At 45.9% G+C, this 25740-nt stretch overlaps 1 protein-coding gene across 2 annotated transcripts; it reads right to left on the bottom strand.

Moving 5' to 3' along the window:
* Positions 1-3435: 3435 nt before the first annotated feature.
* On the bottom strand, positions 3436-23483 carry LOC144169387 (uncharacterized). Of its 2 annotated transcripts, none has more exons than XM_077698506.1 (14): positions 23257-23483; positions 22359-22492; positions 18960-19408; positions 16266-16854; positions 15744-15784; positions 15579-15657; positions 14499-14644; positions 13196-13345; positions 12699-12815; positions 12525-12592; positions 12037-12171; positions 11074-11276; positions 8957-9099; positions 3436-6709 (listed from the first exon to the last, which is right to left on the bottom strand). In XM_077698506.1, exons 2-14 carry the CDS (start codon positions 22429-22431, stop codon positions 6605-6607), a joined length of 2298 nt encoding a protein of 765 aa, XP_077554632.1. In that variant the 5' UTR covers positions 22432-22492; positions 23257-23483; the 3' UTR covers positions 3436-6604. The 2 variants fall into 2 exon arrangements, with proteins under 2 accessions (XP_077554632.1, XP_077554633.1); XM_077698507.1 differs by lacking the exon at positions 23257-23483 and adding an exon at positions 23054-23226.
* Positions 23484-25740: the final 2257 nt, after the last annotated feature.

Genomic DNA, 25740 nt, shown 5'->3' with positions numbered 1-25740 from the left:
TTCCTCGAGAGTGCTACACCCCCTGCGACTGAATCTGAATGACTTTGTGCTTCCCGCTCCTTAGTTATCTACCTTTGGCAATAGCGAAATGGCCTTGCAAAACAAGAAAAACAGGGGGTGTGTTGCCCTGAGAAGAAAAGCGGAGCAGCTCGACGCTCCCACAACAGATAGTTATATGCGCGTGCGCGTACCCTCGCTTATTTTGCCGGTGAACACCGTGAAAAGGCACTGACATGTGGATTGGTCATTGCTCCCGCTATGTTATTAAAAATTTGGGAGCCTGTACATACATACACTCCCGCAGTGTTGGTGAGCAGTGCAAACGTGCCAAGTGTGAGGGCTCAAGGGGAAAGAGAGGATCGCGTACAAAGAACAGCGCCTTGAACAGCCCCAGGAGTCTGCCCGCCATGCTGCCAACACTGCAGAAGATTGCGGGTGTCAACGTCGGGCCAACCCCGTAGCCTGTTTTGCAGATGGTTTTGCAAATCCGCATTGGTGCCACGCAAATATACATTGTGATAAACCCAAGCTAGATATGTCCGTGTCTTCACTGCTCGGCATAACGGTGCGCGTAAAGGGCCACATAACAGCGTAATACAGTTCAGAAACACCTTATTGTACCCATGTGATAAACCTTCAGATAAACACCATAGCTGGCTGTCTTTAGCATCGTTGGTCAACCATCTCCACGGTGTAAGGGCCCAACATTTTTTTGTTGTTGTTGTCTTTTTGCATCATATAGTTGGTATCCTTGTGTTTTAGACAGGCCAATCTTTTTAATGAAGAAAACTGGTGTTTTGTCTTCATGGCCCCTTTAAGGCGAGCTTTGCCCTATCAAACATCCAAACAACTGGCCAGCTTAGACAGCATCACAGTGCAGTAGCAAAGATGCAGTTGGGTTAATGTGAATGTCACGTTTTTGTCGTTCTTAGTGAAACTGTTTTAGCTACCGTCCAGCGGTGGTCTATGTCCATCTGTCTACGTGTCACCCTGATACGAAAAATTTTTGTTTCCGATTTCTTACTGCTGCTCTGCAGCTGTCAATCTAATGTAGGTATTTCGCAAAAAAATCATACTGAAATTGGCCACCAAGATAACTCTGTCACTACACTGAGTTTCATATACCTACCTGTCATAGTTCACAGTGTAGTTGTAAATGTTCCGAAATTATCAACTGCTGGCAATACATGACCATGTATGGATGTAGCATTGTTACATAAAACAGCTGTAATTCTCGTTTTATCAAAACCATCGCGAAACAAGTCGGAGTATAACCTCGTTACAATAGACCATGACAGTGGTCGTGGTATTAGTCTGCTTTAAAAGAAATACGAATAATCCAAATACGGTTACTACAGACTTTTATGAAATCATGGATAAAGACTGGTATAACTAGAGTTTGGACTTTTCAACTGTTAAAACAAATCAAGCAATAGAAGAAGGTTGGTCGTTCCTCAAGATTCAGTTACAACTGAAACAGGTTGGTATTCAGGGCCAGCAAACCTTCAGGATGACCTGGGTTTTTCAGTGGTTTCATCCTCTTGCGACATTCTGAAGTACATCGCAAAATAATGCACACGAGTCTTCTATTTGCTTGGCTCCTGTTGTCTGGCACCCCCTAAATCTTTGCATTCGCTCATACTCTTTGTACTTTCTTTCACTTCTTCAACCTACACTTGCATTTCCATTGTTTCTACAAGAATATAAACAAAGTTCAAGTAAAGGTGTCATTGCTAAGCTTGGAGATTTAGCCATCTATATTGTATGGGGGCATACATTTTTTGTTCCAATGATGGTAACGTTCATATGCTGTTAACATCTCATCTGTTGCACCATAACGTTGTTAAATTTTAAATCATATCACTTGACTGCTAGGGCATCAATCACACTTACGCATACTTAAAGTGGATGCAAAAGCTTCGCTTCTACCAATTCACAATTATTATTAATTGCTTCAAATTGTTTCTGTTTGATCACTACTGTAAAGTAGAAACACAAACACTGCAAACGTATGAAATGACAGGTTTTCTGCACTTGAAAAGTCCACTGTAGAGGTGCGAAGATGGACTTGCTAACCTCTAATACTGGTCTTTTATATCCGCATGTATGTTGTAACATAATCTGCAGTAAGGGAAGTTTACTCAATGGCACAGATAGAAAGACCAACCGAGCATCGCAAATCCGCATGTTGTGTCAAAATATCTGTTGTAATTAGGTTATGCTTTATATGAAAATTGGCTGCCAAGACGACTCTATCATTGCACAGAGTTTCATCCACTTTCGTAATTACGTAGTTCACAGTGAAGTTCTAAATATTGTGGAACTTACAGGGGTTGTACAGCATGGAAACAGACAGCCCCTTGTTTGTCTGCTAGAAAAAAATTCTTCAAAGTTTTATCCAGCTAATTAACTAAACTACATTCAATAACAAATTACACATAAGCATCTTTTGTTTCATGCATGTGTCAAATAATGCAAAACACACCACAGCTTCACTGCTCGCCCTTCTTCGCAGAGTGGCAGGTCTAATTCGTTGTTATTGTTCAATTTTCCCTCCCTGTTTACCGCCGTTTGTGTAAACAACCCTGCGTCGCAACAAAAACTACGCTGGCTTATGTGCCTTTCTCTCCTTTTCTTTCGCATTTGCACAGTTTTGTGATGAACCACGTAGCCCAATTTCCCACTCTGCTGAACTGTCTTGAAATCATGAATCACTGCTTGGCCGGGCATACAACACTCTCTCAACAACCTCTCTCCCCCCCTTCATGAAGTAATTGTGCGTCAATGACAATACTCTAGTTCACGGTTGCTTCTACTAGTGCCAGCCAATTGGTGGCTTGCATGACATCACCGGAAAAAGTGCACGAATGACGCTGGTGCATCAGCAGCCTCTTTCAGTTTTGCTTACTACACAGCTAAATTATACTCGGTTACAACTCAAGAACGGCACCACCTTATGTAGTGTATCACTCCGCTAAAGCGCCGGACCTGTGACGTCAGTCGGCGCGCGTTTTGAGAGGGGTTTGCTATGAATGCGTGATATCGTCTGCCTTGTCTCACGCAGTTTGTTTGTCATTACTGGAGCCGTTTATAAGCATATTAAGTCCAAAAAATCACGGGAACAGCTCACGCCATGTTCAAAATATTCCCAGCAACGCCCTACTTGCGCCGTGCGGAGAAACATCTGGCTATGGTGACAAGGCACAGTAGCAACTTCTGGTGCCGTTCTTAAGTTGTCACCGAGTATAGCGCGTTAGATTGATATTTCTCTTACTCCAACACTGTAATCTTTTGAATGAAGCCAAGTCGAGCGTTGCTTTACGGTACTTTTGCCGCCTTGTCTCTGGCAGCACACATGGGACATTACACAAGCAACTTGCCAGGACTGTGCGCAGACGTAATGGAGGCAAGAAAAAGGTAATGAAACAGCAAGTGTGAAGTGTTTTCCTTTTTCTTTTATTTGTCACAAAGCAATATAAAGAAACTAATTCCTGCACAAATTGAACTAATTGTGAAGCAGTGCAGAATACTCGCTATACACAAAATGGCCTTGCTAAAAACAGTGAGAGTAACCAAATGACCCACATTCAGCACGTGCTTCAAAAAGAACGCTGGAGCAAAAGAAAAAAAAAACTTCCAAATGTAGATGGCACCAGGACTAGAAAATATCTTTCTTTGCAGCAGTTGAAATTGCACAACAGGTATGCTCTTAAGTTATACAAGAATGGGGAAGTTTTTTCTTTTTACAAAATTTTTGCGCCGACAAAGCAAATGGTAAATTAAAACGGGTCTTTGTCACAAAAAATGGTAGACGGTTGACAAAAATTTTGACAGAAGGCCAGTCTAGTTGACAATTCCTGCCAAGTGAACACATTCAGATGCAGCCATGCTAATGCATGAGCGAAGGGGGAAGTACAATGCCTTGCGGCACACCAACTGTATAGGCACTCTAAACTCGGCAACAAGCGTCAGACCCAGGGTAACTGCCAGATGTCGGAGTCAATGGAAGGTTTACACAATTCAAATGAAGATCCTTTGAGGAATTTGAAGTACAGGCATTTAGCAAGAATTTCTAATAAAAGATTCACTTCATTTTTTAACCAACCACGTATCCCTGTAACACCAAGGTCTCAACATGACAGTTTCATAACAAGCGCAAATGCCTTAAGGCCCACAGCACATTTTCGCTTATCTTCTAATAACCATTTTAAAAAAGCGCTAAAGCCAGAATCTCCAGACAATAAAAAAAAATTATGAGAAAGAAAAAAATACAGATGCATTTTTGTTTGTTTTTTCCTTTTTCTTTGTTTACGCAGTACACTCCACACGAAACAAAACGCACTTTTTTTTTCATTCTTGTGCACCTTGCAAGTGCGACCAGCGCACTGTACCAGGCGCACCAATCACCGTTGTCTCAGCGCACCCACACACACACACGCACATACAAGCGGATACGCGCAAGGCAATGTATATATACACCACAAGGCCAAACAATGCAAGGTCTCTAGTCCAGTGCAAGTGAGCTTCGTTTGTAAAATGAAGGCACGCTCCCAAAACGCTGACAAGAGACCCGCCCAGTTAGACCGGCTGGCGGCAACATGTTCTACCAATGCAGTTTTTGGCCAGCTCAAGAAACATAAAAAAAAAAAAAAAGGATCCACACTAGGCGCACACTAAAAGCCCTTACAGTATTCCACTTTGAAAGAGCTTCCGAACAAAGAAAACGCGAGCTTGTTCTCTGGGCCTAACACAATATGCTACAATGAAACGAGAGTGAGGGAACGTCAGTGTTCCGAAATTTTCACAGTGTGAGCGACGATTTCGCAGATGTCAGTCGGCAAGGCGTAGAGGTGAAACCAATCAAGAGTGGAATACTGTATAAAAATCGGCGGCCACAATCGCACTAGACGGTCAGTCATTCCAGTGATCAAAAAAAAGACAAAAAACTGCGGGATTTTCCCCCTCACCTCCGCAAGGGAAGGTGCAAAAGCACCCGCCACTCCGTCAAAGGGGGCGGGCCGTTTGACGACAGTGGCTTGAGGGGAGCCCCAGACAAGGCATAACCGCGCGAACAGTAAAAATACACGCGAGATTCTTTTGTTCGTGGGCGAGAAATGCATATGCGTTTGCTGCTGGCCACGCGTCTTCGGTCGTACGGCTGTAACGGTAAGGCACGTCGCTTCTAACAGGCGGAGGAGACGCCAGTATCAACTCCAGTGTTACCGGCAGTTCCCAAGAAAGCTCTACGTGGAAACGTCCGAGTGATGTCAACATCAGCCTGCATGAGAAGCCTTACCAAGTGTCCACAACCGAACACGAAGACCCACAGGCCCCAAAATAGCTTTCTTTTTTTTGTAAGACGTCATATATTAAAATATTCTGTTGACCATTTGTGAATGGTGTTCGAAGGCACAAAAGAGGGAAGAAAGAAAGAGGGTGGGGTAGTCGGACAACGGGAGGGCACGACCTTTCGTTACTCCCAGACGTGTGTATCCACAGACCCCACACTACGCTAGAGAAAATATTAATCAGAAATAGGAGGGGTTAAATATACTGAGGGCACCACTGAGTATGTGCAGGTTGCTGCGTTAATCCAGAATTAAGTCGACAGGCATGGACGACGAAGTATCCCTCCCCCCTTCGCCGCATCCTCACGTCGTCTGTGATTCTAAGCTTGCGGCGAAAAGTTTGCAAAGCGCTACGCTGACACAGTTTCTTCATGGCGAGCACAGATGAAGAATGCGCAACTAAAATCAGCTAAAACTGAAAACAGAACGCCGTAGTAGCCGAGCGCCCAGCTCTTCCGCTTTCTTCTCCATGCCGAAGAGAAAACTGGCACAGGAGAAGACAGAGAAGAATGGGAACTCGCTAAGTCTGCTCCAGAGGGTTTAAAAGAACGTGAGGAGTACGGGAAAGGGGGAGGGTGTCACTCTTGCAGCCCAGTTTCCCTTTAAAAACTTCCGTCTTCTCTGGCACCAAGAAACAGTGACTAGCTTTTTCGTTTCTAAAGCAAAGGCACCAACTTGCACCGAAGGTATACAAACACGCATACATGTTGTGGAACAAAAGCCACAGCCCGCCAACACCCACCCGTACGAGGCTAGAGTCATTTCTTTCCGTAAAATTGAAAGATGCGCAGTCAATGTCGCCTAGCGAAACAGTGACACAGAATTGACAGATGCACACAGTCCAAGTCAACTGTTCAAGCCTTACAAACCACTGAACAATGTTGTTCCTTACAGTGAACATGAAGATTTTGTTTTAGGAGCAAAAATATTAAATAGCCCTTGGAAGATGCACTTAGGTTCACGAAAGGAATGAAGAAAAGGCAGAAGTGAAAGGCTATCAATGCAAGAAAGCGCTCTCGCTGCACAAATGTAAAAATAAAATGAATTAAAAAAGCTTTGGCTCGTTAACGTTGGACAGACTGGGTGTGACAAGAAGAGTGTTGGGTGGGCTGCGGTACTGGCCGGCAGATGGTCTTCCACAGCGCAAGATGTCTTCGAGGAGGAAGGCGCAGAGGAGGCTTCGGAAGGAGTTCGTAATGCGGAAGAGGGAATAAGCGAGTGATGACGGGCGGGCAAGATGGTTCCTTGTTCCAGTCTCAGACCCTCCAGAGGCCCGTGGTGGTGGTGGTGGTGGTGGAGGCACTTGTGGTGCTTGTGGGGCGCTGTTCCTTGTCGAGTCGCAATGTGTCCATTATCAGGTCCTGAAACGAGAGGACAGCAGGAAAGACCAGTCAGCACAATGTTACAGAGGCCTAGCAGAAAAATGACTGCGCCTTGTACAACTTGCAGCAGATTGTAGGCAAAGGCATGGTCAAAGCTTATGAGTGGTTGCGAACTTTTTTGAGTTTTGAAAATTGCGTTGGAAATTGACCTTGGAAGGACACCCGTGTTGGCACAGAAATCCCCTAACCAATACTTTGTCAATATACCTTACTTACAGAGGTTTTCAAAATGCCACCCAAAACTAGCAACTTCCATCTGCCCAAGTGAAAAAAAGAAAAAAAAAAAGCAGACGAAATGGTAAAAACCAGACATGTTCACGATTCGGCACATCGTCTTTCCAAATTACAGCATTGTTTAAAAACTGGAGCAATTCCCTCTCCCTTTTTCCTTTTCGTCGTTGTTTTCTCCACATTGTCTACCAACAGAGAGACCCGCTGAAATGAATTGACAGGTGCCAGAAGGTCTCACGCCCACCGCATTTTCAAAAGCAGTTTGAAGGTTTCGTCTCCAAATAATGCTCAAAAATATGATCGGCTCACGTTAAAAGTATGTTTCTTGTCTTTGATAGAACACTGTCTAGAGAACTATAGAGTATAGTAGAGTATATAGTATATAGTGTATAGATTGTATTGAGTATATATATACATATATATATATATTGAGTATATAGTGTATAGAGTATATAGAGTAGAGTAGAGTAGACTATCGAGTAGAGTACTGTTAACAAGAAATTTAAATTTTAAGGTTTGTACATGCTGAAGCTACACTTGGGCTGTGAGGGCCCACCATAGCAGAAAGATACAGAATAATTTAGACTGTGAGATTAAATGTGCGCCAAAATCTGTGCACACAGGGTTTTTTTTATGTCGCATGCACCTGAAAAGCGGCTGCCTCGGCCAAGACTGAACCCGCATCCTTGGGCCCACTAAAGTATTGTAACTCAATGTTGCAAGAAAAAGAAGGCGTGTCTGCCATTGCAAGTGTGATAGTTGTACACCAAAAGAACAAAAAAAAAAAAAAAGCAGCTCAGTCAGTCTACTGGCTATGTTATGTGCAATAAAAACAGCAATATCGGTAAAAATAAGACTATTGTTCTTATGTCAATCGCAAATGAAGAAATGGTCAATACTGTGCAGTTTCAACTGCAAATCTCATGCAGCTCGTGCGAAGCGGAGGACAGCAGAGTCACTTCCTGCCGGAGTAAAAAAAAACTCCGCCCCTCAAAACAAAAATGCGAAGAATGTAAAACTGGGTTCTGCACACAATTCACTGACCCCACACTTCAGCGGCACTGTAAATGTTAGGCTACACTGCACAAACAGGGAGTGGTGGAGACACACGGTGAGTTTTTCAAGCTGTTACGAGGATCACGCCAGCAAACCACGCGTGTCAGATATGAGGCGGGCTTCGTCACACTCTGCCCTCTGGCAAGTAACCATGCGCATTATTTACCTCGCTCCCCTCGACAGAGGCCACAATCACCTTCAACGCTGCCGACGATTTTTTTAAAAGAAAAACTGAAATGCAAAAGAGTAGGCGACCTCAAAGCAGTACTCTCAGACTCCTACCAGCATGAAACAAGCTACTCGACAAATCTGCGTTTTCTGGAGCACAGAGGACAGCTACGCCCTACTGAGAGATATTGAAACTAAGAAAACTGCCTCACATTCAAATAGAGGATGCTTGTACACAACAAATGGGAAGCTAACTTAACCTCTCCAACTGAAACTGTCCCCAAAGTAATTCTTCTCGGCTAAATTGCCAGCTAGTTATTTTACGCAAGAGAAATCTGCATTTATAAGGTACATGTATTCTAACACTAAATTGCAAAATCCTCCTTAACACCACTGACAAATATGCCTCTACAGCAGACTTTTTTTTATCTGTAGATGTCAATAGAACATGGTAGACCAAGTGAAAGTGAACCTTTCAGTGCCAAGCATACTTCTTTGAGTCCTTACACATACTTATACTAAAGCTCATTAACATAATTACACCAGCAACAGCATGAAAAAGAGCAAAAGACAAGCTGTCAAACCGTAACATACACTTCGACAAAACCATTCCCCCCCCCCCATTTACAAGCCTTCGCCCAACCTGTTCAAAAGCACCCGATCAAAGATTCCATGTAACTGTTACACCAGCATGTAATGAGTTGAAATCTCCTTCCTAGATTTAGGAAAGCACGTGACAAAAATGAGCTAGATGGGACAAAAGAGACTGACCTTGTTTGAGAGTCGGGACCCAAACTCCTTGAGTTGCTCGTCGATGCTCTTTTTCGAATCCGAGCACTGGGACTGCGAGGCGGACGCGTTTGTGGCCCCCGTGGTTGCTTCGCTTGATCCCACTACAGACAGGCCTGAGGAGCCTGGAAGGCAACGGAGATGGCATGCCCAATCAGCACTGGCCAATCATCAGAATTGCATGGAATTTCCCTCCATCGAATATACGGAAGTTGCACTGTTTGAGACAGGAATAAGCGCATGACAAAGACGCTTTGCGTTTTTTATGGCCCTCCTAAACCAAAACAGCATGCAATCGTGTTCAGAAGCAGTCTTTTTTAAAGTCAGATTGAGTTTTTTAACAAGCTCAGAAAGATGAGGGGGCGGGGGGGGGGGGAAAGCATACCTGCTAACAAACTAAAAACCAAAATTTCTGACTAAAGCGCTCAGCTAAAGAAAAAAATATAACATGAAAAAAAAATGAACACGGGCCAAACCAAAGTCATGTTTAAAGAAGCCATGAAGAGAAAACACAAGTTTGGTTCATTCAAAAAATTGCCTCATTAGAATCATACTGACACCGCTCTTAACGTAAACTTCGCTCAAATAAGCTACATAATTAGGAAAAAAGGGAATGGCCATGCGACCCACTAGCTCATTTCCCGCAACAGAACCTATGATGTCACATGTGACAGCTCTGGGATTGGCGGAGGGCGGCAAAAGCAAACGCAAATTAGGGAGAACTTATAAGCTTGCCGAACATGCAGTTTGCGCTGAAATTTAGGGCACATTCTTTTTATGTCAGCAGGAATGGTGGAACAAACATTGGAAGTCACGAAAGCACACGTAAACATAGAAGTACCGATGCGTGCTGCTGTGGGTACTGCGAGCACTATGGTTCGTTTAGATGCACAGCACTGCGGGGCTTTGGGGTTGTCGCAGACGACACTGGCCGATTGACGCGAGCGACGGTGTCTTACGTGACCGCATTTGTCAAGCGAGAACTATGTTTCAAGAAACAATTATTTTCTCCGTGAAAAGAAACAAGCCAGGTTTGAATACGGTCAAAAACAAACGAAAGGCCACGGAAAAGAAACTGTTGATCCGTGTTAAAGGCGGAAAACGGCTTGCTATGGTATGGTGGCCCCATCTAGGTTCACTAACGGCAAACAAGGACTCCCTATCAGCTGCAGAGCTATGGTCCCTAGAAATATCTTTCTAGGGACCATAGCAGAGCGGTCGGTTCCTGTGATGTCATTGCAGACCACGAAAACACCAATTTAGCGGGAAAATCAAAATTTTAACTTAAACTAATTAATTTCTTTGTGAATAAAGCATTGTTTGCATTCGGACAAGGGCTGGGGGCACTATAAAACAAGAAATCTTTCGAATAACAGAAACTTGTAATTTTTCTTCATGGCTCCTTTAACTGTAGAAAAGGGTATGCCAAAAAACAAAAGTAGAAACGCACATTTTGAAACGCTGATTTTGCCATGCTCATAAATTCAACTAAAATGCATGTTAGCTTAGAGCAGCTGCAACAAAATTTTGCTCTTTTAGAGTTTTCTCATTAAATCTGTACAAGTGACCTGAAATACTTTCAAACTGTCCCTATGAGATAGATGGAAAGGACATTTTATTATGATCCCGGCTTGCCGCCTGACGGCACTCAATTACCAAGGACTCGAGCAACCTTGTCCTCCAGGCTGACAAATGACCGTGCAGTCAAAAGCCAATTGATAGACTGTGGGGTTTAACACACCAACTTAACGCACCCAACCTACACCTGGGCTAGGAGGCACGTCATAATGGCGTGTGGGGGGCTCCGAATTAGCTTTGACAACCTGGGAATCTTTAATGTGCGCCGAAGTCTCGGCACACACAGGCGTTTCCGCTTTTCGCCTCCATCTTGAAAAGCAGCCACCGCGGCCGCAATCGAACCCGCATCCTTGGGCTCGACAACAACACTTCGGAGAGTGAGCAACCGTAACGGGTGCAGTCAAAAGCTGCTTAGCTAGAAGCCACTAATAGTGGAACCTGCATCTGTTTCCTGCCACAGGCTGCCAGGAAGTCGCAGCGACCCTCAGCGAGTCTCAGCCCCGAGCTATCTAATCACTCACCGATCTCATCCTTGCTGCCTGTCCTGCGGTGTGCCGCCGTGCCGGAGGCCGCGGAGCCCAGGGTGACGGACGAGGCGGCCCGACCGTGCCGCGGCCGCGACATCACGGCATTCTGGAGCACCGCGTCCTTCTCCTGGGAGTGCTGCTGCAGCACCTTGATCATGGCATCCTTCTCGGCGAGCCGGGACTCCAGATCCTTCAACCTGCATCGCAAAGAGGAGGTCAGCAAGGGTCAGAAGGGCTCTACATTGGATCACAGGGATCACAATTAATGATACAAAGCACGTTTACTAACTGCCAATACTACACGATCACTACAACAGAAAGTAAGCAAGTGCACAAAAACATTGGCGGGGAGCTATAAGTGACGGTAAGTGCAAGACTTAGTTATGCCTGTTCGCAATTTTGCATTCTGGCCTGCATAGTTCTCTCCTCACAGCCTTAGTGTGCAGCAATACCATGTCTTGCATTTGCATGAAAGTATAGATAGATAGGCTAAATCAAAATGAAGCTCACACTGGGTCAGTAACAGTTAAAGCTAGCACAAAGCCCCCCCCCCCCACATAACAGATTCATTTAGAGGGTAATTACCAACACCTCAAGTCACTACTTCTACACAACATGCGACATTTAAGCTCCGACTTCCTTCCTTCCAATTTTCACTCACTCACCCCACTTCCAAAAACAAGTGCACCCGGTGAACAACATTTACAAGGCTAGCTCGCTTCACAGTATAGAATACGGTGGCTTTATAAAGCTCAATGTCACACTCAAGCTCAGCACATGGGATACAGAACAATTGAAATCATCATATACTGGGTGTAAGCAGTGTACTGGCCTCACTCCCCTTACATATGCAATCGGGATTCTGATTCGGGACTTGAGCACACCCACATCAAAACCTTTCCCAAAGCAATGCTTATGAAAAATGCACAAAGTCGCATATAACCAGGCAGCACTCACTTTCCCTCCTGTTCGGCGCACTTGCGCTGCGAGGCATACAGCTCGTCCATCTGCCTCAGCTTCTCGGACCGAACCTGTGCGATCAGCTTCTCACTCTCCTGGGAGGTGCGCTCCAGCGCTGCTATCTTGGCATCCCTGCGAGGAGGGAACGTTCCAAGGTCAGCGAGAATTGCCGCTCAAAAGCACACACATATACACACACACGAAAGATCCAGCAACATGCAAAAAAGGTAACTTTGAATGCTGAAAACAACTCTCTGTCGCTGAATGGACGCCTAAATCACTGCTTCTACTCAACCTTCTCTTCTGTCTGTAACATTTACTGCAGCATGAATCAGGTCAGACTTTGCAGAAGCAGTCAAAAGCTTGCAGAAAATCTCATTTCTGTTATGCGATGCACCAAATTTCTACACTTGTGGAAACAATCCTGCTTCCCGTTTGATCACAGAAAAACGTTACTACTAGAAGAAAGGGACAGCTGCACTCACTTTGGCACGGACGCAGCGTCGACAGCAATTTGGCGCATCGTACTTTCCTCCAGGTATCTCTGCTCCCACTACGAGTTGAAGGAAAGAAAGGGAAAAAAATCGACTTAGAGATCTACGCCAATGGATACAGGTCGCTATACAGTGCACAATTTTTCTGCGAGCACACCAGCTCACCTTGGCCACTTCATTCTCCAAGCCAATGATCTTCTCCTCGTACTCCCTTACTGTCTTCCTGAGAAGCTCCATGTCTTCCGAGTCTTTCCTCGTGTTGCTGGACGACTTTCCGTCACTCTGAAATGCAGAAAAAAGAGCACGGCAAGTCAGCTACAACTCAAGTAAGCAGGAAACAAAGCTTGTATTTCAGGTGCAGCACATTGGCAGAAAGCTGTCCACATAAACAAGTTTAAGGGCAGTGAAATGACCTTAAGTACCTCGTGGTAAGAGCATAGAAACAGAATAGCTATTCTTCCAGCCCAACGAAAACGACAAAAATGGCACGAAGCACGAAGCAACCAGCGGAAAAGATGGGAGAGGAATCTTTAGGAATGGAACCTCATTTTTCCTTTCATGTGTTCTAGTTCGTTGACAAGAACAAGCGGGTGAACAAAAACTGTCGCCACCGATAAACCGATAGCGTGTTAACAAAGGGTAGTCAAGAAACGGCGCCCCACCTTCTGGGCGGTGAGGTTCTCGACGTCTCGCTCCAGCTGACTGCGGAAGCGCTTCTCCATCTGCAGCCTCCGTTCGCTGGCCATCTGCATGTCGGCCAGGTGCTTCTGAAGCTGGCCGGCACGCTCCACGTAGAACTGCTTCTTCCGACACTGCACATGGATGAAAGGAAGGGAAAGGGTGGGTTGTCAGGCTGTGCTCACGGCAGAATAACCAGTCGATAAGCCTTTCAATAAACCCAAGCCGTTGCACATGGCTAACTCAGTGCAACTGAAGTGGTATATAACCCAGTTGAGAAAGAGTAATAGTTCACCTACAGACAGATAGACAGCTCAATTTGATAGAACACAAAAGCGAATCGGGCTAATTATTGTCAGCGACTGCTTTGGACTTGGCTCATATTCCCTTTAACAGCAGCATCATGAATGGATATTTTTCCAGTAAAGGTCCTTCTAACGGCCGCCACGCAATAAGGCTAAGAAGTCTGGCTTTCAGAGAACTTGTGCACAAAATATTTCCGCCCTGCAGTCCCTCCCACACCCACGTGTCACCCATGCCTTTCGCATGAATGTCATGTGGCAGGCACGCATTCCTGCGACTAATCTGCAGTGGTTGAAGCGCCCCTTTTTCTTTACTTTTTTTATTCATTTTCGTTACTCCCTCACTGGCAGTTGTGTACTCGCAGCGTGGTCAGTCTCAAACGTCTTTGTCCCTTTCCTTTGAAAGCCTTTTTTGTTTGCACGTACAAACTCAGATGAGCTCTTGAAAAAAAAAAAGTAAATAGAAACGTGCACCACTAGAAAGTATAGCCGCTGTCCAAGCAGCAAGCTCAGGGACGCCCTCTGTTTATTTTGCCCGAGGCGCCTGCCAAAAATGGCAGAAGGGCGCGTGCACAATGACGCATGCACAGTTCGCTACTCAAAAAAAGTCCATAGCTAAAATGATGACTAACATGGCTTAATGTCGTTTCATGCTACTTCAGTTTTTGAAACTTAACGTTCACCGATTTCAAGTTCCCATTGACTTTCTACTTGCTCGGGTACAATTTACACTGTACGAACACCCACAATTTCAATGTCGCACAAAGAGATTTTTCTATCTTTGATTTCTGATCTCTCTCTACCTCTCTCTCTGCAAAAATATTGGTCTAAAAAACTCAGAACACTGGCTATGCACTTCAATCTGACAAAGCTATTGAAGACTTTTCAGAGTTCTTTTGAAAATCAGAATTCCATGGCATTTCTGCAGATTTTTTCCACATCCAAAATAGATTAGGGTGCAGTGCAAGAGAGTCCGGCTTCCCACCTCTTCCTCCAGCCTGACCACGTTGGCCTGTGCGTTGTTCAGTGCCGTGTCGAGAATGTCAATGTGGTTGCGCTGCTCCTGCAGGGTTGCTCGTTGTGCCTGCAGCTCGATTTCCTTGCGCTCTTTCTCAGCCGTGAGTTCTTTGTCTGCACACAGAGAAGACAAGGGAGCACTCGGTTCAGGGTCCCTTGCAATCAAGGATGTGGAAATTGGCCCCGCACAGCAGCTAGCAACATGCTAGTTGCATCCCACTTAATTAAGGGGGGAGGGACACTGGTCTTGAGGACCGAAAATTTAAAAAAAAACCAATTTTCTGTATTAATTTTATTTGCAGTACTCGGGTCCCAAAAGAATTTACCGGCAAAATATTATAGCTGTACCATAAGTATTTACAAAGCTCTTGCCTAAAGGACCATTTTCACATGTTTCCAAACTTTGTGCCTTGTTTTCTCAGGACCAACTGTCAGGTCTTGGGATGTACTGGTCAGATATGTATCATTTTTACTGCATTTGAAAGCTGAAGAACCGAACAATGCAATAAAACTACAGAAATATATAGTTTCTTAGAATATCTATAGAATATCTATATAGATATAATATAGAATATCAAATATAAAATAGAATATAGATAATAGAAAAAATATAGAATATCTTTTTGCTAGCACAATTTTGATGCAGTTCATTCTACGAAGACTGGTAATTGATGGCCTGGCATTTAATAAGTTTTCAGCAATTGCAGAATCAACGGTAAAATTACTGCAGTGGTATAGTTGCACTACCCGGTCCTTCTAGAGCACATAGGGATAAAAAGTATTAGAGCATTTCATAGGTAGATATGTAATGGAAAAAAAAATAAAAAAAATACAGGTTCGACGCAGAATGGGATAACGTGTTGCACAACTCTGCCCTTACCCCCCCCCCCCCCCCCATAGATGAAAACTGACTGCATATTTGTGCTCAGGATGTTAAAATACACTCAATGTGTAAATCTCAGGCACATAGGGAAAAAAATAACAAAAATGTCCTCAAGACCAGTGTCCCCCCTTAACGTGAAGGCAAACAAAGCAAAAGCGCACTTACTCTGTGTAAGCAGCTGGGCGATGAGTACGTCCCTCCTGCTGACCTCTTTCTTGAGCTCGGAGTCACTGTGCTCAGGCAGCTGCAACATTGTTTTGAAGCCCCGTGTTAGAACTGTGTGTCAAGCCCAACAAAAGGAAGCTGCAGTGCACAAAGTGTACAACTCACCGATCGAACGGACAGCTGGGCCATAGCAGCGTCCAATTGTTCTGCACGATAAAGGAAGAAGAGACGGGAACAGTTCAACCCTGCTGCATTTAGGGAGGTAGAAAATACCATAGCAAAGCATGCATGGCCGGACAGAGCTATTAATGAAATATAAGTTATTCTTTGCCACTTGAGTGCATTAGAAATAAGGGTCTGTTGAAAGGACCCTGCGTTGGAGGGCCCCGCCAATCTTTACTGACAGAGCACAGTACGAAAACAGCAATGCGGGACAAACTGCACGCGAGTCTGCTACAGCGACGACTCTGCCCAATACCCACATCACCTCTCTCTTACCGACAGATGCTGGCTTACACAATGGCATTCCTCTGCGACCTCATGCTAGACGTGTGCTGCCGACAATTAAGGACGGTCAACGCAGTGGCGTCTCGAGCGAACAACAGAGTTCTGTCACCTCAGTCCCTTCAGTGCCCCACACATTTCCAAAACTCGCATGCATCCAACCGGCCACTGGTCACAGCCTACCTTTGAGTCGCCGCCCAATGTCCTGGTGCTTGGCGAGCTCCCGTTCGAGTCGCGCTTGCATGGCGGCGTGCAGGCGCTCGCGCTTGTCCGTTGACTGCACCAGCGAGTCGTGGTCGGACTGCAGCTTCTGCAGCTCCAGCTCCAGCCGCTGCAGCCGCGACACCTTGCCGTAGTACAGGTCCAACTCCGACTTGAGTGCCCCGTTCTCCTCCAGCAGCTGCTGCACTGCCTGCACGGCCATCTCGGGCTCCAGGGTTACCCCTCCGCCGCCACTGGTGCGACCGTGGTGCATCTGCTGCTGCTGCTGCTGCTGCTGCTGCTGCTGGTATTGCAGTTGCTGGTACTGCTGTTGCTGGTACTGCTGTTGCTGCTGCTGGTGGTGTTGCTGTTGCTGTTGATACAGCAAAGCTGCTGCTGCGGCCGCCATGTTAGATTGCTGCTGCTGCTGCTGGGGAGACGAGGCCTGCTGGGAAGGGAAGACGCGCGCCGGCGACCCCCTGCCGCCGCTGCCGCTGCCGCCACTGGACACCTCGGCGGCCTCTGCGGACGTCAACTTCCAACGCGGGGAGCTGCTGCCACCAGCCATTGCCTGCAAGGTTGCGGTCAGCGGAAGGCGGGATCACAAACTTGAGCCATGATTAGCCCAATGAACATCCGCTGCAATGTAACACCATTCGTTTCTTCTCCTGAACTTGTACTGCACTGTTTTTGCCCCTTCTAGTTTTTGTACTGGTGTGCACGCCTTTTGACGAGCACAGACTAGTGCCCCACACAACTTGTGAAGTTGCATCTTTACCTCTGCTACCCTTCAAAGATGTATGCCTTTCCTACAGTTTCTCAAATCAGCATCAATGAACTGCATTTGCTGATCATGTCCCGGGCTTGCCAAACCGCTCGACAGCTACGTTCCGTGCCAGAACGGCTTGTTAAAGCCACTGGTCCCACACACACACACACCCCAGCAGTCTAGAGCACGTACAGGCTAAAAAAAAGTAAAAAAAAAAAAAAAACTGGAGAAGAAGTTGAGAACGACTTTGTTGCAAAAAGAGCAACCCAGTTCATGGCTTCTCAATTGAGCTCGACACCACTGATGTAATAACCGCTCATGGAAGGAGCACAGTGATCCTGTTTCATTATTTCATAAGCTTCCAAATCGTCGCATTTGTATCTCATGATTCGTGGAAAATGAGAGTTATTCCCCTAGTGCCCGCTCTCCTAATTTTTTACATTGTTTTGTAGGCTCGCAACATGTCATGCTGTGATCTGTAAGCACAGAAATCGAGTGGGCACGTAGAAAGGAAGTGCGCAGTTCCAGTGTATCAGTTAAACATACAGTCACTTCCCTTGTTCCCGGGCAATCCCTGCTATTTAGGATGCGACTGTGACGACAGCACAGAGCACACAGGGAATTTTTTACCTCTACAAAAAGCTCTGAACACAACACACAGCATGCAAGCTCATTTCCCCCATGTTCCCAAAATGGAACATTAAAAGACACAAAAATTCCTTTAAAACATCTTTGATAGGCCCCTAAAGTACGTCCGCCAGGCCAACACCGGCCCGCATAAGCTCGCCCGCACCAATAAAGACACTAAAGCTGTGGAATTTATCTCAAAGCGCTATATAAATTCCTGCGAGCTGCCGAACCATGCGAGTATAACGCTCTGGAAATAGCTGCAGCTAAATGTGCCCAGGAAATAAATCAGACTGAGCAGCAACATGGAAAAAAAAAAGGAGAATCCATGGTCTATCGAAGGAACAAAAAGAATAAAGGAAAAAGCTGCACACCACATGTGCTAAATGCTTCAGCACTACCTCGTATGAACTTTGCCGCAAGTGGGTTTGGTATGTGGAGAAGGGAAATAAAAGAGAAAAAAAAAGAGACCAAAAGAATGCTAGGCACGTGTGTCGAGGCCATATACCACACAAGCACAACTGCTGACAGAGTTGTGCCAGCGACTACGCCTCTACAACTATCTGTGCCAGCGAAATGCACTGAACAAGACACGTTCATTATGTGCCATGCACACCCCACAGTAAGCTTTCAACAGCACTGCCTATGCGCATCTTTGAAAAATGCGCCAGCAAATAGGCTCCGCAAAGTAGGCTTCATAAGTGTTACACAGAAGTGCTTAATCAATGGTCTTCGCAATTTACTGAATTTCGTACGTTTTTGTAAGAACAGTAGGTGATCCACGAAAAGGGTCCATTGGCATTTTCTGGTTTATTAGCATCCAACCACAAAAACAGAAACGCTACTTCCAGTTTTAAGTGTGGGTGCATAAAACCCAGATCTGCTTAAAAGAGGCACTTTACAGAGCCCCCTTCTGCTGGCCTTATCATTACTGCTCTTGAACTGTCCCCTGTTCTTGTGCAGCACTAATTTTGAAGACAAAAAAATGCAAAAATACGCAAGTTGTGTGGTTAGAGCTCAAACCACAGCGCAAGTGCTTTTAGTGGCCACACAGCGCCAACTGCATAGAACGTGCCTTTCACAATGAAAATACAAGCAGTGCTGAACTTGCCCGCCGTTTCAAAGTGCTTTACCATATGCGCACCGTCACTGACATTACCTCAGTTAAAAAAACCTTAATCCGAGAGAAAAGAGAAAGCGATGAAGGGGGTTGAACTTTGCCGGCTCCGATCCACTACAACAAATTTCCGCCCCCTCAACTCGTCAGGAGAGCAGCTCACCTGGCTGAGGTCGACATGTGACTGGGAGAAGGAGAAGCTTCCTGTGGAGCCCTTGCGTCCTATGACGACGCACTGCGGGTCCTTGTGCACTTCCTTGGCGAGGTGCTTGAGCACCTCCGACTGGTCCAGGTAGTGCTTGGGGATCTCGGTGATCTCGCGCACGGGCGCCGCCGCCACGGCCGAGGGGGCCATGCCGCCTTTGCAGACAACGCCGCCACTGCAGTCGGGCAGCTTGCCGTAGAAGGGCGAGGTGAAGCCGTCGATGGAGCTGTTGTTGCGGATCACCAGCGTGTTGGAGCGCGAGCTGATCTCTTCTTCCGTCAGTGCGGTCTCCTCGCCCTGGGGCTCTTGCCGCTCACCGCGACGCAGTGCCAGCCGCTCCTCCGCGCTCAGGTTCTCCGTCGACGTGGAGACATCCGTCTCGCTGCCCGAGCAGCTTTGGCAGTAGCCTGCGTTGCACGGGAGACCCTCCTTTTAGTTCCTGCTGGGAAAGCTTTATACGATGGCAGTGCGCTTTTGCGCGTTTCTGAGATTCTGGACCACGGTAACATGCCAGTTTTATGTTGCAACGGGTGAGGATTTTCTAAAATATTTCTTCTTCCGCTACTATTCTCACTGCCTTGAAAAACGAGCCAGAGACGAGACAAAAACAAAAGACTGCACGTACTACACATGTGGCCCCAGAATTGTGCAGCATCGTGGCAGGATCAGTAAAAAAAAAAAAAAAGTAATTAGTATTACGGGTAAGTGAATACTTGACAATTCAAATGGAATTTGAAAAGCTCTTGTGATTCGACTCAAGAATTTAAAATTTGATATGCCATTTTGGCAAAATATTTGTGCGTATTTCATGTATTTGGACTTTGCACGAGCTACTAAAGCCTGTTACAATCCCAAAATTCTGCACTTGAGAATTATGTCCCACTCGAAGTGCCATGCACTGGTGAATGGTAAAACGCAAATATGTATTCTAACTTTTTTTTTTACGTGAGCATTTATTGCGGCTGGGAAACAACTCTCAAAAACAGTAGCGCATGCTCTGAAAAAAAAAAAAAAAAAAAAACACAGTAAGTATGCGAAAAAACATTTTGCATGCAGTTCAGTATTCAAAACCAAGGACACTGGTTCGATTCTCGGACATGGCGGCCGCTTTTCTGATGGAGGCAAAAAGCAAAAACGCCCGTGTGTTCGAGATTTCAGCGCACGTTAAAGATCCCCAGGCGGTGAAAATTAATCTGGAGCCCTCCACTACGGCACGCCTCATCGCCTGTATTGCATCGCAGTGTTAAATCCTACAATCAATCAATCAGGTATTCAAAGCCATCCTTTTCCCAAACATTCCCAACTGATTCAATTTATATATTACACTGTTCGAACACCCTAAACAGTATCAAAAAACAAGACTGAGAAAATAAAAGGGTATACAGTAGACTCCAGTTACAACAAACTCAAAGGGACCGTAAAATTTTTTCGTATTATCAGAAATTCGTCTCAGCGGAGGCTTTTTGCATTGTGGACGTTACAAGAGAGCAAAAATGTTGTTCGTTCTAACCAAGTTAGTCTTAACAGCAGTCCACTGTATAAAAAATATGTCCCCAGCCCAATTCAAAAGTATTTCACATCCTTCTTCCACGACAAACTGACCTTTTTTAGCAGTCGATCTCACAAACCAGTTAAATCCTAAGTCCGACAACTGAAACAATTTCAATGAAAATTGAACCTGGCTGTAACTGTGCTGCCAAAAGCATGCGGTGAAAATGCTTGGTAGCCACCCATTCCATAACATGGGAATTCAGCCTGTGAATGCTAATGCAACAATATGAGTATAAATATTGCCCCCGCATACCTCCAGTGAGCACGAAGTAGCCAGAGATAAATCACTTGCACAACCTTCCCCTACCTTTTATCACTGCTTACAAAGGAATGTCGGGGTTATCAGAGCCCTGCCAAAAGCAATAATGTGCATGTAGGAACTTTTTAATCAAAACTGGGCCACAGCCACTGGCGAACTGGGAAAAAGTGGATCAACCAAACAGTTATGTCGCAGGAATTTAACCGAGCTATCAGGTACTCAATTTCACGTGAGCAACACATTATCAAAACTCTCAATCATCATAAAAAAATACTCGTGACACAAAATAGTCTTTTTTAACGACTCAGCCGCGTGGTAATAAGAGTAAACATAATAAGGCTCGGTTCTAAACTATCGCAAAAGGCACAATTTCTAATTAAGAACAGAGATCAAGCCAGGAAAATGAAATTAGGTCCTTTGACAGCAAGCATTCAAAAAAAAAAAAGAAAGCAGCAGAGGTAATGGCATGACCTAGAAGGTCGTATTTAAGCAGTTTGTACACAAATACGATGGGATGTCGAGCGCTAACTTGGTTGGAACTTAACGTCACAACATTACACTGATGCTGGAGCCAATGGGACAACGATCATTGCTGAAAAAGTTGCAAGCTTCACAAACTACGCTGCTTCTTTCAAACTTAATTCCAACTATCTCTCATTTTAGAACTGAAAATCGGGTTTTACGAGCCGAAGCTATACTTGTGCACCAAAATAGCCACACATAGTCGAACCTCAATAACAGGTGGGGAGGGTAAATTTAGCAGAATCCCAGGCTCGCTCTTCGAGGGAACTCATGCTCAACCATTGCAAATCTTGTCACTCCAGTTTCTGCCAGCCAACAGTTTCTTTCATTACCAATTCGTGCCTTTTCTTAGACTGCTCATATGCCTACTACCTCCATTACAGAGCTGCTGCCACCTTGGCTTAAAAACACCAAATGTAATTTCTAGCAGCAAGGACAGACAACCAACAGGAAAATTCAATCGGGGGAGAAAATGCGCCAATATTTTGGAGAACAAAAAAAGGCAACGAAAATGTCTACAATTGTGCGAAAACGAATTCTAGAGGGACCGTCCTAGCTTGGAAGAGCTTTTACACCGCACAAACTGAAGGCGTAATTTTGAAAAGACTCGCTAATCTTACCGACGGTATCCGATCGTCTACACTGGTCACCGCAACTGGGCGCAATAGTTCCACACTTGTCACTGGTATATATCCACCCGCCACACGAAGATGCAAGTAACGCACACACGCACAACAAAAAAAGACAACAACGTTGAGGACATATAAACAAAGCGCACGCTGCAACTTTCGTAGAGGCTGTTCGCAACCGAGAAAAGCTCAACGAAGCAGTCGGTCGTTTCTCGTTCTGGCTGCAACCGTCGACGTCCACCGCGAGGGATTCGATCGTCACACTGAAGCGAGGAGCGCGGTGCGAAGCACTACAAGTGCCGTCGCGATCACAACTGTGTGACGATTCGCGCACATCTGCGTTTCGCCACAAACGTTATGCCGTCACCGACAGAGTAGTAAACACATGTCACTTACTTGATTGGTAGAACGGCGTCTGGCCATTGTGCGCTGCGTACGACGTCGAGAGGGTATTCCGCACAGCCTTCATTTTCAAGAATTCGGGGTTACGTAGATGTCGTCGTTGTCAATCGCTCGATCATTCGCGCATGCTGCAACAAAGGCACGTCGAGAGAAGCAGATGTCAGAAACGCCGTGTGAATCGGAACGCAGAGACGGGGTAAAAAGCAGCTTGATCGCCTCTTCCCGAATCCCGCATGCACGGACGAGCGCTGGTTTTGGTTATCTCCACGGAGGTTTACACGGGGCAAACATTGATCACTATGACGCCATGTAAAAGCCCGTTATCACCCTCACCAAACACAACAAAGCCGAATGCCTGGCGAGTAAAGCACCTTATCGCAGGAATGCGCCCGTTGCTTCGGGAGCGTTGAACACGGCGCATCGCGCTGGAATTTAACGCATAAAAAATGAGGCACCGCCATCGTTGGTGCAGACAGGACACGAACGAAGGTTGTATGAGTTAACTGCGCGCACAAAAAAAGAACCACGACCCAACACTCGATGTCTGCGCCGCAAAAGCATCAGCGATCACACAGTCTTCCTCAATGTATGAAAAAGCGGCACGTTCTGCTCCATTTTCGCTTCCCCGCACGGGACACTCCGTATGTGTTCGGAGCAGGGAAAAACGATACGGAACGTTGAAGACACACCTCAGAGACGACCTTCGCGGACACCACACAACACGGCACTACGGATCCAGCGGGTCCCAAGACTTGTCTGGCGTCCACGATTACGTGCGCATTCCACAGTCGACTGGCTTAGGCCTATCCCCGTCGCGAGTGATGGGGGGTGCTCCCCGCAGCCGCAGCCCGCTCCGTCCCGTACTGGGCAAACGAATGCTGCTGCCTCTTACCTTACGCTGCCGAGCTGCTCGTAGTTTGGGTCGCTGTCGTAGTACGTGTTAGTCGGTTTCGCGAGAAAACTCAAAAACGAGAGCGCAGAAACGAAACGTGTTCGAGCAATAAAGCGCGCTAAAGACACGGAAAGAAAAGAAATGTTTGGAATTCGCCCACGGATAAACGCTTACGAGGAGGAAGGAAGCGCATTCTCTCCCTCTGGAATTTCAGGCCTAGCGGAGAGAGCAGCGCGGGGCGAGAGTTGCGTGCAGCGCTGTCGAGCCGCGGGCGCGTAAAAGAGCGCCTGGGAGTGCGCGACAGCACGTAGTTCAAAGTGTGCGGCCTGAAAGCTCCATTTATCTTCACACCGTACCAGCCTAAAACTGTTTATATGAAAAGTGACTCATTATTTTGTTCATTATAGGCCACCTAAAGAACGATTGCGCTTGCAAAAGAAAGACAAAACTATTTCGTTGGCGGATCACTACACCGTCCGCCCGGTTTCGTTCGCTGCTGATTCGCTGAACGGGACCCGTACGGAACCCCACCTTCCGCAGTACCGCACCGAACTTTTGCGGCAGAGTTTCTGGTCACGCGTCGGCGACTGACCAATGAAAGGGCTCTCGGCGTGTTTAGCTTTTGGTTCTCTTTTCTGCAAACCAACTCCTCGTGCTCGAGAGGCGGATGGCTCGCCGCGAGTGACGCCAAAGTGACTGGTTGTCCGCGCGAAAAAAGATGCGGAGGTCCGCGTTGTTTGCGACGGCAAGCACTCGGCTTATTATGGGCGTCCATAAATTCCATTGCACCCGTATTTTCTGGCTCTGCGAATGCGCGCCTGGGATGCCATTGGCGTCTTTCGGGCAGTACTAGTGATGCGAGAATTGCAGCGTGACAGCGTCCGTCCCGTTTGAAGCGCATCGACGGAGCCAAGCTTTGTGAAAGATGCAGATGTTGAAGTGCGCTTTGTTATGAAAGGAACAATCGCCCCTCAGCAATAACGAATTTATGTTTAAATACAAAGGCTCTGCAATGTTATGCTTCATGCAAAATGCACGTTTGGCTCGTTGCGTGTCGTCCCGCATGTTTAGTGCTCCCACTCACCGGCATGGGCGGGAGTGATGAAGGGAGGCACGAAAGATGAAAATAACTCCGCCTGTCAATGAATAAGGACTACCAATAATTGTGTGGATAATTGCTGCGCATCAATTACACGCATCTTCGATGTTTGTTCTCACCACGAATACCAGCCATTTGCAATTTCAGTGCGGAAAAAGTGAACAAAGCAATCGGAAAGTTACGCAGAGTACGACGTAATCTCGAGGTCTTTGTATTTTTAATTTGTGTGATTCATTGCTTTGGCTTTTTTTCCTTTTTTGTCTTTTTTATTTTCTTCCTCTTCATTAGTGCTTTCCATTTCCTGTTATTGCGTTCGGGTACCCCCTTTGAGCATGCTTATCTTCGTTGCCCCCGTTTTTTTCTTTAAACATTTCAATAAATCTATTTCAATTCTCAACATGAAAAAAAAAAAAATGATGAACTCCTACCCCTATGCCTTCGTTGGCGTTCTTGTCTGCTGGCTTTCCTGCATGTCCATTTGTGTGTTGCAATAAGCAGAGCTTACTGACCATGCTGAAAGTCGTAGCGCTTTTAGGCGAGCTGAGGCAAAATTTCCTTTCAGCTTGAAACAAAAATAACTTCCTTGTGTGGCATCATTCTAGCAAAACGCGCGCAGCACGGCGTTCCGGAAACTCCGCCCTTGGATGGAGGCGGAGCAAACAAACAAAGGGTAAAGAAAAGAGTAACGTAGGTAGCGTTACATACCGAAGGGAAATACGCGCGCGTGGAATACGCTCCAGGTTGGTCAAGGATGGCGCGCTGCAATCGTTGTTGTGTTTTCCGTACATGTGCACACGGGTAAGAAACGGGTATAGGTTTAATTTCTGGCAAAGAATGTGATCATAATAAGTGTGTCCTAAAATAGCCGTTTTTTAAAATGTTTTCTTCTAATAGTTATTTATCAAGGGATTAATAACTTCGGTGACTTCGTCCACTGGAAGCACATGAAATAGTTGTTTAACGGAAAAGAATTAATCGCGGTGTAAACGCTTCACGCTGGTTGCAATTTAAAATATCTGCAGGTGCTGTGAATGCAAAGGTCGGAAGAAAATATCCTGTCCGCGGTCGGCTATAATATATGCACGCCTTATTTTCAATCTTATGAGCATTGCCCGTGTGTTCTTTTGCGTGTGCTCACCTATAACGCTTAACTTCTACAATGGGCGTTCAAGGACGTTTAGGACAATAGCAGCACATTGGGCTTTAGATCAAGTTCGCAAATTGTCGCCAGTCAAAAATCAATTCCTATGTGAAATGATGTCAAGACTTTTGCTCTGCGGATGCCTGAGTTTTACCTCCGGAAAGGGGGGAGGGGGCCGGGAGATGAAACGGTGGTTGCAGTAATTTATGCTCCTTTTCTCGATGAGAGGAACACGTGATAGGAA

The sequence above is a fragment of the Haemaphysalis longicornis genome, unplaced genomic scaffold (genome assembly GCF_048455015.1).
Source record: "Haemaphysalis longicornis isolate Haplotype H1 unplaced genomic scaffold, Haemaphysalis longicornis Haplotype H1 scaffold_2, whole genome shotgun sequence".
Lineage (NCBI taxonomy): Eukaryota > Metazoa > Arthropoda > Arachnida > Ixodida > Ixodidae > Haemaphysalis > Haemaphysalis longicornis.
The sequence above is the reverse complement of the archived record's forward strand: the minus strand, read 5'-3'. Positions and strand labels throughout refer to the sequence as shown.